Here is a 16,478-nt window from a genome sequence, read left to right on the forward strand (position 1 = left end):
GAGGGGGTAGCCTGTCCCTGGCACCGCCAAAGAGGGGGCGCAGGATGCAGCTGCCAGCTGCTGGGAGCACGCCAGAGCTGGGGGCAGCAGCACGGGCGGCTGAGCGGAGGGCTGGGAGTCCGCCTGTGCCATTCGCCTGCCCCGCTGACGGAAGGACAGGGAGTGCACGGCAAGCTGGCCGCCCCATCAGCGGGGCAGGCGAATGGCGTGGGTGGACTCCCAGCCCTCCACTCAGCCACCCACGCTGCCGGCGCCAGCTCCACGGTGCACCATGCGTCGGGGCAGCCGGCTTGCCACGTGGGCGGCACGCCTCTGGGCCCTGCGTGATGACATCATGGAAGTGATGTCATTATGCAGCACCGGGAGCACATGCACGCTATGCACGTGCGTGGGGAATTCCAGACGGGTTGCCCTGGGAGCTGGCAACCGTGGATCCGGCCCTGACAAAAACATCCACCGGTTGTTGGTAGCAGCAAGTTCTTTCTCAGTCCTGAGCTTTTACATAAATCACACAGGTTATAAAACTTTTCTATGCTAAGATTTCAAACAATGAAAATTTAAGATGGACGATCACCTAAATTTTGTTAAAAACTGTAGACAGCTACATACGTTGGTCTAGTGGAATAAATCCAATAGTAACAATAATGCAATACCCTTTATTAGGACCAACCATTATATACTAAAATAAGCAAGCATCTAAGATCTGTAGATTGAGGGGCTTTTCTGTCATGCCCAGCAACATCTGTACCTCCCCACGCCTCATTTTGTACTCTGACAGAGAATTCCGGGAAACCCAAGAGTTTGGCTAATTTCCTTCCTTCCTTCCTTCATTCTCAGACTTTCTCCCCAGCGGGGACCCAAAACAGCGTACGCCTTTCTCCTCTCCTCTATTTTATCCTCACGACAATGCAATGTGGTAGGCAGGCTGAGAGTGTGTGACTGGACCAAGGTCATCCAGCAAGCTTCCATAGCAGAACAGGGATTTGCACCGGGGTCGCCCACATCACGGCCCGACACGCTAACCACTGTACCACACTCTCTCAATCATGCTGGTTGATCCTAACAGAAAGTATTATATACTGCTGCTGTTTTAGGACTTAGATATGAATTTGGTTTATTCATTTTATTGGATTGGCATATGTTCTCCTGCCTGTTATACTTCAAGATTAGATCCTACGGCCAGCTCTGCATTCAGTTTCACCATGACTTTTTCTTTCAAAATCGGCCTTTTTCTTATAATTACAAGTTGCCAGAAATCACTAACGCTATAACTTCTTTTGTGTGGGTGACATAAAATGTGTGGAATCTCATCGTTTGAAAACTTTTATTCTTCTTTAAAATATCTACACTGGGATGAATTTCCTGTTTTTGCAGTATCTGGTACTCATTTGCTCCACCAAAATGAATGAATGAAATTAGCTAAATTATGTGATAACAGAATGGATCTTCTGATTCTCGGATGGACAGTTTGGGAGACCTCAGGCATGCTGTGTTTTAAATGAATATTAAATAAATATGGAGGGGCCAGTGGAGACAAGGCCTGGAGAGACTGACTTGAGATGAAAGCTTAGCACTCTGTTCTCTTCCCAGAGTAGTACAGGGAATTCCCGAATGGCATGTTTCTCCTAGCTACTATTGATGACATGCCAGTAAGTGGCAGGATTTCAGCCACAGCAAGTTTAACTTCCAGCGTTTTACGATCAATTCCTTGCATTTGTAACGGAGTGCTGCGGAGCCTGGGTTTAGTGCAAATGATCCTCAAGCTTTCTGGCTGCCAAACCAGATGAAGCAGAGAAATAAAAGCACCACGAGGCGATTTTAAAGTTGGGAGCCAGAATAAGATCTGTCAAAGTTTTAGATCCAAAAGATGCTTGGCATGTGAATCTCAATGAACAGCTAGAAGGCACATTACCCAGGAAAAGCGAGGCAATGTACGAGAGAGGAGGGTGACATTAAAGAAAAACAGGTAGGCACTGCTACTGAAATGTAAAATTCTTCATGTTCAAAGGACAGAGGTTTTTATTTTGACACGTCAAAATTGCTACTGCTTACAGCTGCGCTAGTACAAATATTTTAAAGGGATAGCAAAAGAGTAGATTAGCAACAGGCCGTTTTCAAATAAGCCGTTGTCAAGGCTTGAGTGCTAAGAGAGACAGGCTCAGAAACAAGAGCTGTCAGAGCATTAATGTCCTGGATGCAGAGCAAGCACCCTCCTATTATAGCTTTTGACAGAGGTTCTGTGCTCACGTAACCCTGCGTCAGCCGCTTGGACTGGCTTGCTTTGTGACAAGTCTCTTGCTGACATCTAGCCCTGCCTAGATTGTTAAAAGATTGTTAATCTTTCCTATTCTCCCCTTGAATCCCCCCCACCCCGCCATGAACGGCAGGAAGTATTGCAAGCGGAGCTAAAATCAAGGCAGGCTGAGCAGGATCATAAAAGGAAGCATGCAAAGCTGGGGGTGGGGCGAAGGAGCAAAACAAAAGGATAGAGGCAACAGGTGAGCTTTCAGGTAAGGCCTGAACTGAGAGGAGATAACCAGCTGGTAGAAGGAGGTCAAGGAAGAGCAGTGCTGATTACAGCCTTTTAACCGCAGTTCTCTACCTAGAAGCAAAAGTTAGATCTGACCTCTAGGGATGCAACTCGATTGGAATCCAGGATGGAGAATCCAGCTGCATCCTTTTGTTCAGCATTACCGGGGGGGGGGGGGGCGGAGTCTCCCCATGTAGTCCCACATGGCGTCTCCATTTAGGGTTGATTTTTTAAAAAAATATATATATATATGGCAGAGAAGCAATCCCTCTTCAGGTTTTCTCCATAAAGGTCAAAAGATAGTTAATCAGATGTTATTGAAGGCAGAAGAAGAGAAAACTATGCCATGTTACCCAACTCCATGCCAAGCCATGGCAAGTTATTTTCATCCTCCGAATCTGGATAGGCAGTCAAGCCCATACCTACCACGCGTCGTTGGCAGCATGTCTGATAAACCTTGCCAGGCAGTTACCATCTCAGGGTTCTTCTCCAGGTCAGCAAAGTTCTTCCACACCCTTATAGCACCGTCATCTTCAAGGAAGAACAGAAAGGCAAACATAAGGCAATGCCAGCCTTGCTATGTATTAAGCGGCACATGCAGAGGAGAAGAGCAAGTCTGGACAGCGCCACACAATTACATGTCATTTACTCATTGCCATTACTGATTAGGCTTTAATATAAAATGAATGGAGCTTGGGACTGGTTCCACCAGATGACAAGTTTTCCAAATAGGAAGCAGGCACCCCTAAGGGCAGCGGTTGCTAAGCGAAGTTTACACTCCTCCCTAATCCTTTCTAACCAGTTATTCTTTAGCGTATAGCAAGTAGAATATCAAGCAGCCCCCTCTTCACATAGGAAGCAAATTGTCTGGCAATATAAACTATTTTTTCCTTCCTCCCATGCTTGTTGGCTTTAACTAGAAATAAATCAACCCATTTTGGGAGGTTTTTCGTTTTCTGGCATCCCTTTCGCAGCACAGCTTTCCCCTCTTGTCAGGATTCTGGATTAGAGGGTCAATTAGAGAAGCTTCTTTTTTCAAAAAAGACATTCATTAGGGAACAGTCCGACAACATCTACCATGAAGGTTCCAATGGGGGTTGTCATATTTTCTTCCTCCTGTTGCCTACAACCAGTTCTTTGCTTTTTAGTACTCTTTCCCAGGGCTTTTTTTCTGGGAAAAGAGGTGGTGAAACTCAGTGGTGGAACTCAGGACCGCACAATGACATCACTTTGGGTCAGCTGGAACAAGGGGGGAGTTTTTTAAAGTTTAAATCGCTCTCGGCGAAAATGGTCACATGGCTGGTGGCCCCTCCCCCTGCTCTCCAGACAGAGGGGAGTTTAGATCAGGGGCGGGGCCACCAGCCATGTGACCATTTTCAAGAGATGCCGGAACTCCGTTCCACCGCGTTCCCGCTGAAAAAAAGCCCTGCTCTTTCCTTTTCTTCCTGACTAAAAATGGAGAAGGCGCTTATCTATCTAGTACATTTTCGTCCTATCCTTCCTCCAAGCAGCTCAGGGCAGCATACATGGGACTCACAACAACCCTGAGAAGTAGGTTAAGCTGAGAGAGAGTGAGTAGCTCAAGGTTATACAGTGATCTTCATGGCAGTGTGGGGATTCCAACACAGGTCTCCAAGGTATAGTCTGACACAAACCACTACTCCACACCGGCTTTCATAAATGGCGCTCTCTTCAAACAACGTATTTAAAAAAAACCCTTTACCTTGTTTTCTCCCTCGTGCCATCCAGCAAAAATATTTTCAGTGCTTAAGGATCAAGAGGGGGAATGGAGGGGATGCTTTAGAGGCATCACAATTCCTTTGCCAAAGGTTCTTAATTAAGCTAAACAGTTCAGCAATAGGAAAATCCTTAGTCTGACAGGTTTAAAACGATTCTAGGAAATAAGGAAATATACAAGTATCAGCTCTGACTGGCAATGGTTTTGAGAAGAGCACTGAAGGAGAATACCACTTCAGGCCGTGAATGTTTTTTTGCGGTACTTTTTGTTAATTTATCTACTCTGGATCAGAAAAGGGCATTCACGATGCTTTAATTTTAAAATGATGTAGTCGGAGAGATGGACGTATCAGCTAGCATGGTGTAGTGATTACAGCGTTGGACTAGGATCTGGGAGAGCCAGGTTCAAGTCTCCATTCTGCCATGGAAGCTTGCAGGTGACCTTGGTCCAGTCACATACTCTCAGCCTAACCTACCTTACAAGGTTGTTGTGAGGATCAAATAGAAGAGGAGAAGGATGTAAGCCACCTTGGGGGGGGGGAGTGGAGTATAAATACAGTAAACAATCAAATAAATAACTAACTCAAAAATTTATAAATAAATTTTTAAATAAATAAATAAATAAATAAATAAATAAAAAAACCTCAAAAATTTTATCTATGTATTAGATCTTTATCCTTCCATTCCTCCAAGGAGCTCTGAGCACAGTTCCCTACAACAGCCCTGTGAGGAACACTGGGCTGAAAGTTTCTAGCTCAGCCTGTAAACTGCAGGAGGGAGTGGGGATGGGAGCCCAGGTCTCTCTGGTTAGTGCACACACATACATGCGTGCGCGTGTATGAGCCCACTTGTGTTGGACACTGTGGCAAAATGGGGCCTTTCCTCCCACTAGTAGACCCCGCTCTGCCTACCCCTCCTTTTCCGCCTCTGGCCAGGCACCTGAAGAGGCGGTCTCCCTTTCCCATCTCCGGGTAGTTGCTGCCACCACTGTCCCTGTATGGGGTCCTGGTTAGGTGGGACAGCCTCCTAACCTCCCTCCTCTGCTAGTGGGTCCAAGCGGTTGGGGGACTATGTAGAACAGAAGAGCTTTCTTCCTTCTTAAATTCCAAAACTCATTTATTTAACTTCGAACTATACACAGGCAAATATACAGTGAACGGAAGGAATAATAAAACATAAACAGAACCCCCTACTCTATCTCCCTCATGCCCTAATTAGATGTTGTGTAGGGCAGGCCCAATCTCTTGATACCTGGGGTTACACTAGATCTACCTCTCCCCTCAGAGCCGTCTCTCCCTCCCCTCTCCAGCCACCAACTGTCAACTTCCAACTCCCCTCCACCAACTGACTCGCTCTCCCTCCAATCACATTCCACTCCAGAACTGGCCCCTCCCCTCTGCAGCCCATAGAAAGTTCACTCCAACAACAGAATGGCGTTTCTCCGCACACACAAACAGTCCCCTTCAAAGCTCAAGTAATGTTAGCAGCAATGTCCAAACACAGTAAGAACAGAGTTCCCATTTAGCTTTCTTGTCTGGGTGTTGTGGACAAGGATTTAGTACATTAACAGTGCAATCCTAAGCAGAGTTATGCCTTTTAAAGGCCAATGAATCTTCAAAGGGTGTAACTCTGATGTAAATTTATCATGAGTCAAAGGGGGGTTGGGGCATATATGAATGAGTGCCTATGAAGATATTGCTACCTTAGTGTAAGCAAACCTGAAGACCATCATTGAAGTAAACTGCATTGTGTTTACTGGTTTCCAAAGAAATTTCACCAAACAAGTTCTTAATGCATGGTTTTATTTGAAAAAATAACAATGCCTGCTTTGTTGAACACGATCTGTTTTTAGGGTAGCTGTTGGCCCTGAACAAATGCATGCTATTTCCTTCACCTACTCCCAAATAAAAAATTCCCACAAGATGGAGTCATGATTATACACCCAACAATGGTATTGTTCAGTAATACTTTGCTTCACAGCACTGATTTGCATAGGCACGATCTGCTCTGAACCAAGCTGTGCGCATTAATGCCATTTGGCTTTAAAGTTAAAGAGACTGCCACAGAGCCAAGGTACCTGGAGATACATTCTGTAATGGCCTCAATTGACCCTCAGTTGCTCTGGAGTTGGGATAGCCAATGCAAGGGTTGAAATATTGGGTAGATTCCTGCAGTCGGTGTCAGGACCAGCAGTATGGGGATAATAGCCTGGCACTGGTACCTACGCCAATCCTGAAAATGGTTTTTGATGGTTGGGAATGTCTATCATAGTCTCCAGTTATTTATAAGTGCATACCCACCTGTAGCAGTCAAGAGCAGAGAACAGTCTTGTCCATTCAAATACTCCATGGCAGTGATCCTGGTATACCGTGGGTTTCCATTGTGAAAATAATCCAGTTTTTCCCCCTTTTCCCAATCCCAAAAACTAAGAAAGGGAGAAAAAAATCTACAAGTTAGAAGTGTGGGTTCATATACTAAGCAGCTACCCCAGGATACAAATATTCGTTTACAGACTGATTTAAAATCAAATGTATTTTCTTCCTCAAAGTTCTTTGGCATCTCTTCATCGATTTCAGCTCCAGCTTCTGCAGAGGGAGCAATAAGGCTGAAATTGCATTAGAAGGGTCTGCAACAAATCTAGACATAACTAAGGCCCCCCAAAAGCGCAGGATATCAGCTCAAATAGGCCTATGCCACTTTGAAATACCTGTGATAAATAAGTGTTTCCAAATCTAAATCTTACCAAATGCTGTCTTTGTCAGCTACTGCTATGCAGGGGGTGAATGGATGAAACTTGACTACGGACGGCACGCCGGGGTTCCTGTTCAGAAAAATCTGATCGTCAAGTCTTGAAATGCCTAGAAAGGTAGAGGGGGAAACCAAAGAACACTGGCTTCAGGGTCTAGAATTTGCATCAAACTGACATAGCTTATCACTTTACAGCACAGAGAAATCTGCTTTCAAAAATACAACTAAGACACCACCCAGCTTCCATTCAAGCAGACTCCCAATGGATGAGCTTGACTCTATCCAGCATATCTGTTTTTCTGTGCGAAAACAAAGGTAACAAAGGGCTGCCAAGCAATCTTTGTTGGTTAATACACTTTCCTGGCATTGTATAGCATCCCTGAGAAATGCGAGACGTTATGAAGATTTTCTGAGCTTGACAGTTATACGTCGCATGACTGAAATGGGAGTGGAAAGGAGACCAGTTAAGGTGTTTGTGATAACATGAATATCTATTTTAGGGCATGGTGAACGGGCAGCCTACAAACTAGGGTTGCCAGCTCCAACTTGGGAAATTCCTGGGGATCTTGTGGGTGATACCTGGAGAAACCTGGAGAAAGTGGGGTTTGGGGAGGGAAAGGACCTTGGCATGGCATCATTCCATAGAGTCCACCCCCCAAAATAGCCATTTTCTCCAGGTGAACTGATCTCTGTGGCCTGGAGACCAGCTGTAATTCCGGGAGATCTCCAGCCACTACCTGGAGGCTGGCAACCCTACTACAAACAGATGTCGCTGAAATATCCATTTCAATGTAAAAGTGTACAAAATGAATATCATATCTGAAAATGGCCCATAGCTCCCAAATGTTCATAAAAGAGGAAGTTTGTGTAGAGTTGGCATAAGGCAATAATTTTTACAAAATACTTTTAATATAGTGGCTTGTGTGACCAATTAGTAAAAGCAGACCTCTACAACAGACAGCTCCGAGCACTTCCACAGCAGCTAATATACTCAAATAAAACATTTAAAAATATTGTACATTTTAATATCGAGATACGGTCTGCCAAAACGTTCCAAGCTCCATAAGGTGTCATGAAGAATGTTAAGCCTAAAAAGGGACATGAGATCCTTACTGATGTTCCGAAAGTGGCTTCCACTGCAGTAAAGCGAAAATCCTCCCATAATATTCGGCATTGGTCACACTTATTTTGTACAGATGTGCGTGCATACCATTCTGTTTCATAAAATTCTGAATGTTCACCTCCCTCTCTGCTGACTCAAGCCTATCAGGTTTCTTCTGAGCTGTACGTGAGAGACAGGCCATCTCTCTCAGCAGATTAATATTTCACACTAATCTTTGCCCAGCTGACATCTCAAGATGGGAAAACACCCCAAATTTTCTCTTTCCTGGTGAGAGCAATCTTGAGTCCCGTTGAAAATGATACTATAGGTAAACAGCATGAATTCACTCCTGTTACTGGATGTCCAAGCAAGCAGCAGAAGGCGCCATAACATCAATTCTAACCACAGCAATGCAAAAAGGGGCCACTTCAGCATGAAACAGGGAATTAAAATGTCCCTTGTCATTAAACAAAGAAGTCCACAGCCTGATTTCTGCCTGGTGAGTGTTATAAATAAGCAAGATGCATAAAGAGTTATAAATAAGCAAGATGGGCTTTGAGTAGAGCAGAAAATATACATGCTGGTAAAACGTGAGCGAAATGCATACTGGCAAAAAGAGACACAGTGGAAAAGAGGCCACCCATAAACAGCATTGCAGAAATATGACAGGATATGAATAAACACTCATTTACGGGGCTCCGTAAAGCCAAGGGAAACCGGAGTCATTTAGGTGCTTTCTGAATGTTAAGAGGACACAGCCGACTGTTGCAGGATTGAAGCCAGTCTGACAAGGATGACAATTCCAGCAGCATTTTGACAGGCGTCAAATTCTGACATTGCCCTTTGGACCAAGTGGAAGCTCTGGCATTTTGCCTGCAACGCCCTTTCTCTTTCTTGTAACGAGGACAGGGAAGCAAGGCCAAAATGGTCAGTCAACGCCATCTGTGGAGTGCCCTTGAGCAATTCATTTTGTGCCAGATATTTTCCCTCTTAGCGGGCACATCACCTCTGATTGACATGGTTGCCTACAAGTTCAAGAGCAAGGGGTCGAGTTCAGAGCTACAGAGAGGACTGTATACATGTAAAACCAGAAGTAGAACCAATTGCTCTCTTTCACGTCTTCGATCCTTTTATCCTTTCCTGCCATGTCACAAAATAATCATTTGCATTGGCTGTGACTGGATCATTTGATTTTACTTCCCCGTCTCCCTGAAAAATACCATGTCTAGGAACCGGACGAGCAGCACGGCAACTCTTGGGGAACTCCTCGGGCTACCACAAAATAGCTTGCAGACATATGAATGGACCACGCGGTAATGGAACGGTAATGGGACAGTTTTTAAATTTTAATTTCATATTGAAACAGTTACATATTGTAATAATGCTGGGATCAGACTCTAGTTAAAAAGTAGATGGGAAAAACATAAACAAAGAAAGAACACCCTGAAAGAATGCTGGCTAGTAAACAGGAGGTTGCATTTCTGTTCAACAGGGAGTTAAGGGACCCACACAAGCGGCCCAAGAAATAACAATTTGGAGGTTTCTTGATAGACAGATAGAATTGCATTTCTTCTTAAAATTCTTTTAAAAAACAGGCATTTACCTTTTTGGATGATTTTCTGGGCTTGCTTTCGGACTCGAGCATTGCGCAAAAACCGCCACTCCCTCTCTTTGCGCACTTGGCTCTCCAAGTCATGTTCTTCTGGAATCTGCCAGGAAATTAAAAAACGGTTACTATAAGGCAAAAGTGGGGAGAAGGTGAAAGTTCCTTGCAACATCATTTGTGCTTATTTCAGTTACAGAAGGCTGTTGTTGGTAAGACCTCCTGTAGCCTGGGCAACAGCAGTAAGGGGTAGATAAAAGCTTTGTGTCCTGGTACATTTCACTGGGACAAAAAAAGAATGAAGTATAACTAAAAATGTGATACAAATAATTAAAACACTGGAATATGGTGCTTAGGTTTGATTAAAAATGTCAACAGTGTGGTTCAACATATAACTACCATACACAGGACGATCACATGTACATTTTACCTCCGTATGTACAGAACCAGATACGTTTCAGCTCAAGAGCCTTCCTCAGTGGTATATGTCTCTCTCATTTACAGCACTACATCAATATAGTTAAGAGCCCCATGGCGCAGAGTGGTAAACGGCAGTACTGCAGTCCAAGCTCTGCTCGCAACCTGAGTTCGATCCCGGCGGAAGCTGAGTTCAGGTAGCTGGCTCAAGGTTGACTCAGCCTTCCATCCTTCCGAGGTTGGTAAAATGAGTACCCAGTTTCCTGGGGGTAAAGTGTAGATGACTGGGGAAAGCAATGGCAAACCACCCTGTAAAAAGTCTGCCAAGAAAATGTCGTGATGTGACATCCCCCCATGGGTCAGTAATGACTTGGTCCTTGCACAGGGGACTGACTACCTTTACCTTTACATCAATATAGTTAATAAATCAAAACAGTAGTTAATCTTTCTAAGATGGCTCTCTCTGACACTGAAATATCAGTATTGTATAGGTTACTAAAATTAATTAAAACAATACAGTATGCCAAACTATCCCAGGAGTCACGGAACAGCCTCATTCAGTACCACCTTAGATCTTTATCTTTTTGGCTGCGAGTGCAAACTGAGAGACTCTATAGGACACATGATTATCAGTGTCAGATAACAAAAACACAATCTTCTCGATTTCAAAGTATGTGTTTGTCACCAATAGGATTCGAGCCAAAAATTTAGCTCTGGGTACACTATATCAGTATTGAGGAAGGGTTTTTCTTTTGTTCCTGTGCACCAACATAATCCTATCAGAGAGAAGTCAGAAATACAACATATGTTTAGAAAAATCAGACACAGATTTTTTTTAAGGATAGGGATATGGTTGATAATGCCTCATTTGACAATATTTTTAGACCTAAATCCACTTTTACCGCTCCCCGCCCCCCCCAATCCTATGATATTGGTGTTTCAAGATCTTGTTTGGAGGAAATAAAAAAGCTACAGAATTCAAGGTTGCCAGTCCGGCCCAATTTAAATAAACTAGAAAAGAGCACTCTGAAACAGCTCTGCACTCACAGTGATGTTATTTTCAAACTGGCAGATAAGGGCTGGGTGCAGCAGTTGTGTGGGACAGAGACAATTCAGGAGGCATTTACACAATTGAACAGTACAAATCATTATAGAAGGAGCACAGAAAATCCCACTACCATGATTAAGAAAAAGATTGTATTTTGGATGAGGCACTTGTGTTGACATACGGTTTTTTATTGGAAACCGAGGTTAGTGTGCTACAGTTCTACCTTTTGCCTAAAATTTATGGCAGACCATGGCACACCTATCGTCTCAGGCTGTGGCTCTATTTTGAAACCTCTAGTGATGTATTTTGATTCTTTTAAAAACTCTATGTCCTTAAGATTTCATCATATTTGAGGGATATCATGGACTTTTAAAATCTCTATATACAAACATTCCATGCTCGAGTCCTACCTTTACCATATACAAACATTCCAACGTTCCACAGGATGAAGTTCTAGACCTCCTGTAAGACATTTTTGATAAGAGGGAGTGTTTTTCCAGTCCACCCTCATTTTTTTTATGCCAACTGGCTGAACTATGAGGTAGATCAAGATGGGTAGCCGTGTTAGTCTGTAGCAGTGGAAAACAGCAGGAGTCCAGTAGCACCTTAAGACTAACAAAATTAGTGGTAGGGTATCTGGAGAAGCAAGCTGTGGCTCATGAAAGTTCACACCCTACCACTAATTTTGTTAGTCTTATAGGTGCTACTGGATTCTTGCTCTTTTCCATCGCTGAATTATGTCTGAAAAAGAACTATTTTCAGTTTCAAGATCAATTCTTCTGCCAAATTTCAGGCAGGGCCATGGGGTGCAAATTTGCTCCTGAACTGGCTAATCTGTTTATGGATAAATTATAGCTTCATCCTCTGGAGAGATAATAATATCTATACAGACAATTATCTACAAACGATTTTTGGATGATATTTTCATTGTTTGGAAAGACTCAAAGGATCTCCTTTTGCAGTTTGGTCAGTTTATCAATACTATACATAACAGTATTAAATTTAAAATGCCTTATGACCGGTTTAAAGTCATTTTTGGAGGTACTGATAAAGAAGGGAGAGTTGATACATATGTATGTTTTCAGAAAAACTACCAATGCAAATTCTTTTCTAGCAGGTGGCAGTTTCCACCCTTATCACCTAAAAAACAAACAAACCTGCCTTTTCCCCAAATGTTGAGAATTAGGAGGAACTGCAGCCAGAATATAGATTTCTACAGACAAAGATTCATTTAAAGGACAGAGGATACTCCTCTAAAGTTCTCAAGCAAGCCTTTTGTAAGGCAAAGATCACACCCAGAATATCTTTATTAACACCTAGGACTCATAATAACAACAAAAATAATGATAATACCATTGCTAGGGTTGTCAGTCTCCAGGTGATGGCTGGAGATCTCCTGGAATTACAACTGATCTCCAGGCCAAAGAGACCAGTTCCCCTGGAGAAAATGGCTCCTATGAAATGTGAACTCTATGGAATTATACCTTGCTGAGGTCCCTCCCCTCCTCGAACCCCACCCTCTCCAGGGTCCATCCCCTAAATCTCCAGGAATTTTCCAACCTGGACCTGGCAACCTGACATATGACTGTACTTTTACTGGTGTGAGAAATATAATAGAAAAACATTGGTATCTTTTGTCTGATATCCCCACGTGTAAGTCCAACACTCTATTTACTTTTAGGAGAGAAATCTTATGTGGCAGTTGTATAGTATGTAGTCACTACTTTAAAACCAACATTTCAAAATTCTTCAAAGACTAGAAGTTACTATATTAGATCTTTTGTTAATTGTTACTCCTAAGGCATTATTTATTGCATACAATGCCTATGTAATTTGTTATATGTAGGTTTACAATTTGACCAGTAAGGATAAGGATTTTTGAATATAGGAGCTGCACTGGATTGAAGAAATTAGTCTCCGCTTGTTAAGCACTACAGAACCTTGGGTCACTCTGATAAGGAGCTTCAGTTTTGGGTCACAGAAAAACTGCAAGTGCTTTTACAACGGTTTCAACTTCTGAGAAAAAGGAAGATATTCTGGATCGTCACATTGGAAACCTTGGTGCCAAAGCGTCTGAAGAAAATGGTTGTCAGGTTGTTTTGCTGTTTATGGAATCTTTTGTTATTTTGATATATTACATCTGCTTTTGGTATGGTTGGCTGCTAGATATCAGAGTGATAACTCTGTGAGTTGATGCAATCTTTTTTTTTCAGGTGCTGCTCACAACCTCATTGTAATTCTTACTATTGCATCACGTTCCTCCTCTCCTCTTCACAGTATATAGACAAGATGTCTATATAGACAGGGTGCTGTACAGTATAGACGGGATGCTGGTTCATTTCTGGTTGTTGCTCAGCTCTCCATCTAGGATTTGTATACTTCTGACCTGACTTAAAGAGGTAAATATTTTAGATTTTTTTTTTCAATGAGATATATTTCTTCAAAATAGATTTTGAATTTGGATTGATTTGGCACTATTTTGCATGTGCATTTTAGATCTAGGGGCAAAGGAACAACTTTAATCCGGATGTATTGCCCAAACTGCATCATAAGCTGTTCTGTGGGTAGATCTGAATTTACTCCAAGCTGTTTTATATAATATCTTGGTGTGAGTAATTTTATTTATCAAAATCATATTAATTTTACATTTTTAATTAGTTTTGTTTCTCATGAAACATCCAGATAATAATTACTGCAACCCCACCCCCCCTTTTTTAGGTCTACTTTGTGCTGAGTCATGCATTTTTGATTCATTAACTTTATTGATAGAGTGCTGTGTATGAGATAGATATACTACAGAGGAAGGCCCTGGGGTCGAAACATGTCTGGTTCTAGTTCTGTATATATGGAGATAAAATGTACTAATATACCTGTATATGTGTGATTTTACTATGTATATATTCAACGGTATGGTACTCATATGTTGAACCACATGCCGATGTTTTAAATTAAACATAAGCACTTTTATTTGTTGAATTAAATTATATACCGGTGTTTTAATTATTATTACATTTTTAGTTATACTTTATTCTTTTTTTTTTTTTTGCTCCAACCTCTTTGGGTATCCTTCTTCGGCTGGGCTATTGTTTTTTCTCCCCTTTCTTGTTGTCTTTACTGGTACATTTCATTACCTTTACAGCTAAACACCATAAACTGCCTCCCCTACCCTGAGCATGAGCTGATCAAAGACTGGGTAAATTAAAGGCTTTCTTTTAACCAGGTGAAATAAAATTACATACTTTCTATACATTTGCAGCAAACATAATAAAGATAACATTTTTCTTTCATCAAATGCATGAAAAAGAGATTTATGATTTGGAAGGCAATGTGAAATGCACTGTGTGAATGTAATTATGTACAGAGATTGCTTACAAAAATGCCACCTGCATAGAGGATAGCTGTTTAAAAATATACCTTAAGTCTATGATTGATAAATCTTATTGATTGATTGACAGATACTGGAAAACCTACTCTTTACCTATGCCTCAAAAAGGTCTTTGCCTCTTGTCTTTTCTCACTCAGGGTGCATGATCTCCTCAGAAGAAAATGGCTGTCCAGTTGCCTTAAAGAGCAACATAAATTTACGAAGCTTATATAAATGGACTGTCTCAGAAGATATATTTGAATCTAGTGGCTTCTGTTACGTGCATGGCAAGTTCTGAACTATTTAAACACTAGTCTCCATGGCTTTTTGTGTTTGTTTATATGCAAGGAGTGTGATAGTTTGCATAATTCCTTCCTAATAAATAGTGCCATAAAGCACTGGACTGAGAGGTCTAAATACAGATGGTCTGGTTTGTTTCTGAAGGTCCACATGGAAACAACAATGGTTCTTTGCTGTACAACTCTCAAAGGACTGAAATGGAATGCTTTATCATTTACTTTAAAACTCAAGGTTAGAAGAAACAACATGGCCATAAAACATGAAAGGTTGTTTTGGAGTCCTTCTTGCTGAAGAGCACTAATAGATTTACAAGATCATATTATTCATATAGTACTTGATACTGTTGTGACATTAGGGAAAGGGACATAGCTCTCTGGAAGAGTACATGTTTTGCAACCATTAGGTCTCAAACGCTATACCCTCTCAGCATTTCCAATTAATGAATCTAGGTGGCAACATAGCTGAGGAAGACCTCTGACTGCAATCTCAAGGCCTAAAGAGACAGTATGTGTGACATGAGTCATGGGTGCCTGGTAGAGATGGGCACGAACCGAAATATGAACCAAAGTTCATGATGAACTGGGCTGGTTCGTGGTTCGTGAACCGGTGGTTTGTCAGAGCCCATTTCTGATGAACCTCCACAAAATTTAGGCTGGTTCGTTTGGTTCATTTTTTGGTTTGTCACTGCAGACAGCCTGGTGCCAATCAGTTTCCTAGGCAACAGGGGATGGACTTCCTGTAGACCTTCTGCTAACCTGGAAGTGGCCTTCTGCTGGCCCGGAAGCGACCTTCTGCTGACCTGGAAGTGATAGTTTGCTGACCTGGATGTGACGTTTTTATGAACTAAACGAACTGGTTCATGAACTGGGGCAGGTTCATGAAAGTTCGTGGTTTGTGAAATGCGACGAACCACAAACCACATGGTTTGGTTTTTTTCCGGTTCATGCCCATCTCTAGTGCCTGGCCCAACACTTAGTGACATGTATAACTCACTCTGAAAGCATTGTGTTGCTCTGTGAGGCTCTTGCTGCGAGGCAGAAGGAGGGCCTTCTCTCTTGTGATGTTTTGCCAGAAAAAATGGCCATGGGGGGATCTGCATGCCCCTTCCTGAGGCTCCAAATGTTCACTCCAGGGCACATGGACTCCAAGCAAGGGGCAAACAGCCCCCCCGAGAAGCCTGAAGCCCCTCCTCCCTCCTTTCAGCATTTGAATCTATATGGGGCAATGAAGTTCTTTCAAAGTGAATCACACTCAAAGTGAGTATGTGTGACAACAAATTGAGTTGGACTGGCACTCGTGACTCACATGTTGTGTATTTCTGGCTCTCACAGACCCACTGCCAGCTGGAGTGGACAAACAGCAAGACAGGTACTTCCATAGGATACCTGAAGACCTGGATTTTTTCTTGCAAGCCAGATATTAAGTGTTCCTTATTAGATAGAAACTATGACTATCAAAGGAAAGCTTGCTCAGTTAACTGGTTGTGTGAAACCACCATAATACCTCCCTACTGTCACCCCTATATACTTGGGAATTTGAAAAAAAATGGTTGCATGGGCACAAAACTAGAGGAATATTTAATATATTTGAGACACAGTGGGTGGGAAAGTTTTGATTTTCCTTGCCACA

The 16,478-nt window shown here is 42.4% G+C and overlaps 1 protein-coding gene across 3 annotated transcripts in view; it reads right to left on the reverse strand.

The window, feature by feature from the left end:
• The window catches only part of RPTOR (regulatory associated protein of MTOR complex 1), a 525,720-nt gene that overhangs the window by 56,661 nt on the left and 452,581 nt on the right, over nucleotides 1-16,478 (reverse strand). For all 3 annotated transcript variants that reach the window (XM_054976818.1, XM_054976816.1, XM_054976815.1), the window contains exons 25-28: nucleotides 9,721-9,826; nucleotides 7,011-7,125; nucleotides 6,568-6,692; nucleotides 2,957-3,061 (exon numbers count right to left, since the gene is read on the reverse strand). In XM_054976818.1, the coding sequence (XP_054832793.1) occupies nucleotides 2,957-3,061; nucleotides 6,568-6,692; nucleotides 7,011-7,125; nucleotides 9,721-9,826 (451 nt within the window). The remainder of the gene's footprint in view (nucleotides 1-2,956; nucleotides 3,062-6,567; nucleotides 6,693-7,010; nucleotides 7,126-9,720; nucleotides 9,827-16,478) is intronic.

This window comes from Eublepharis macularius, chromosome 4 (genome assembly GCF_028583425.1).
Source record: "Eublepharis macularius isolate TG4126 chromosome 4, MPM_Emac_v1.0, whole genome shotgun sequence".
NCBI lineage: Eukaryota > Metazoa > Chordata > Lepidosauria > Squamata > Eublepharidae > Eublepharis > Eublepharis macularius.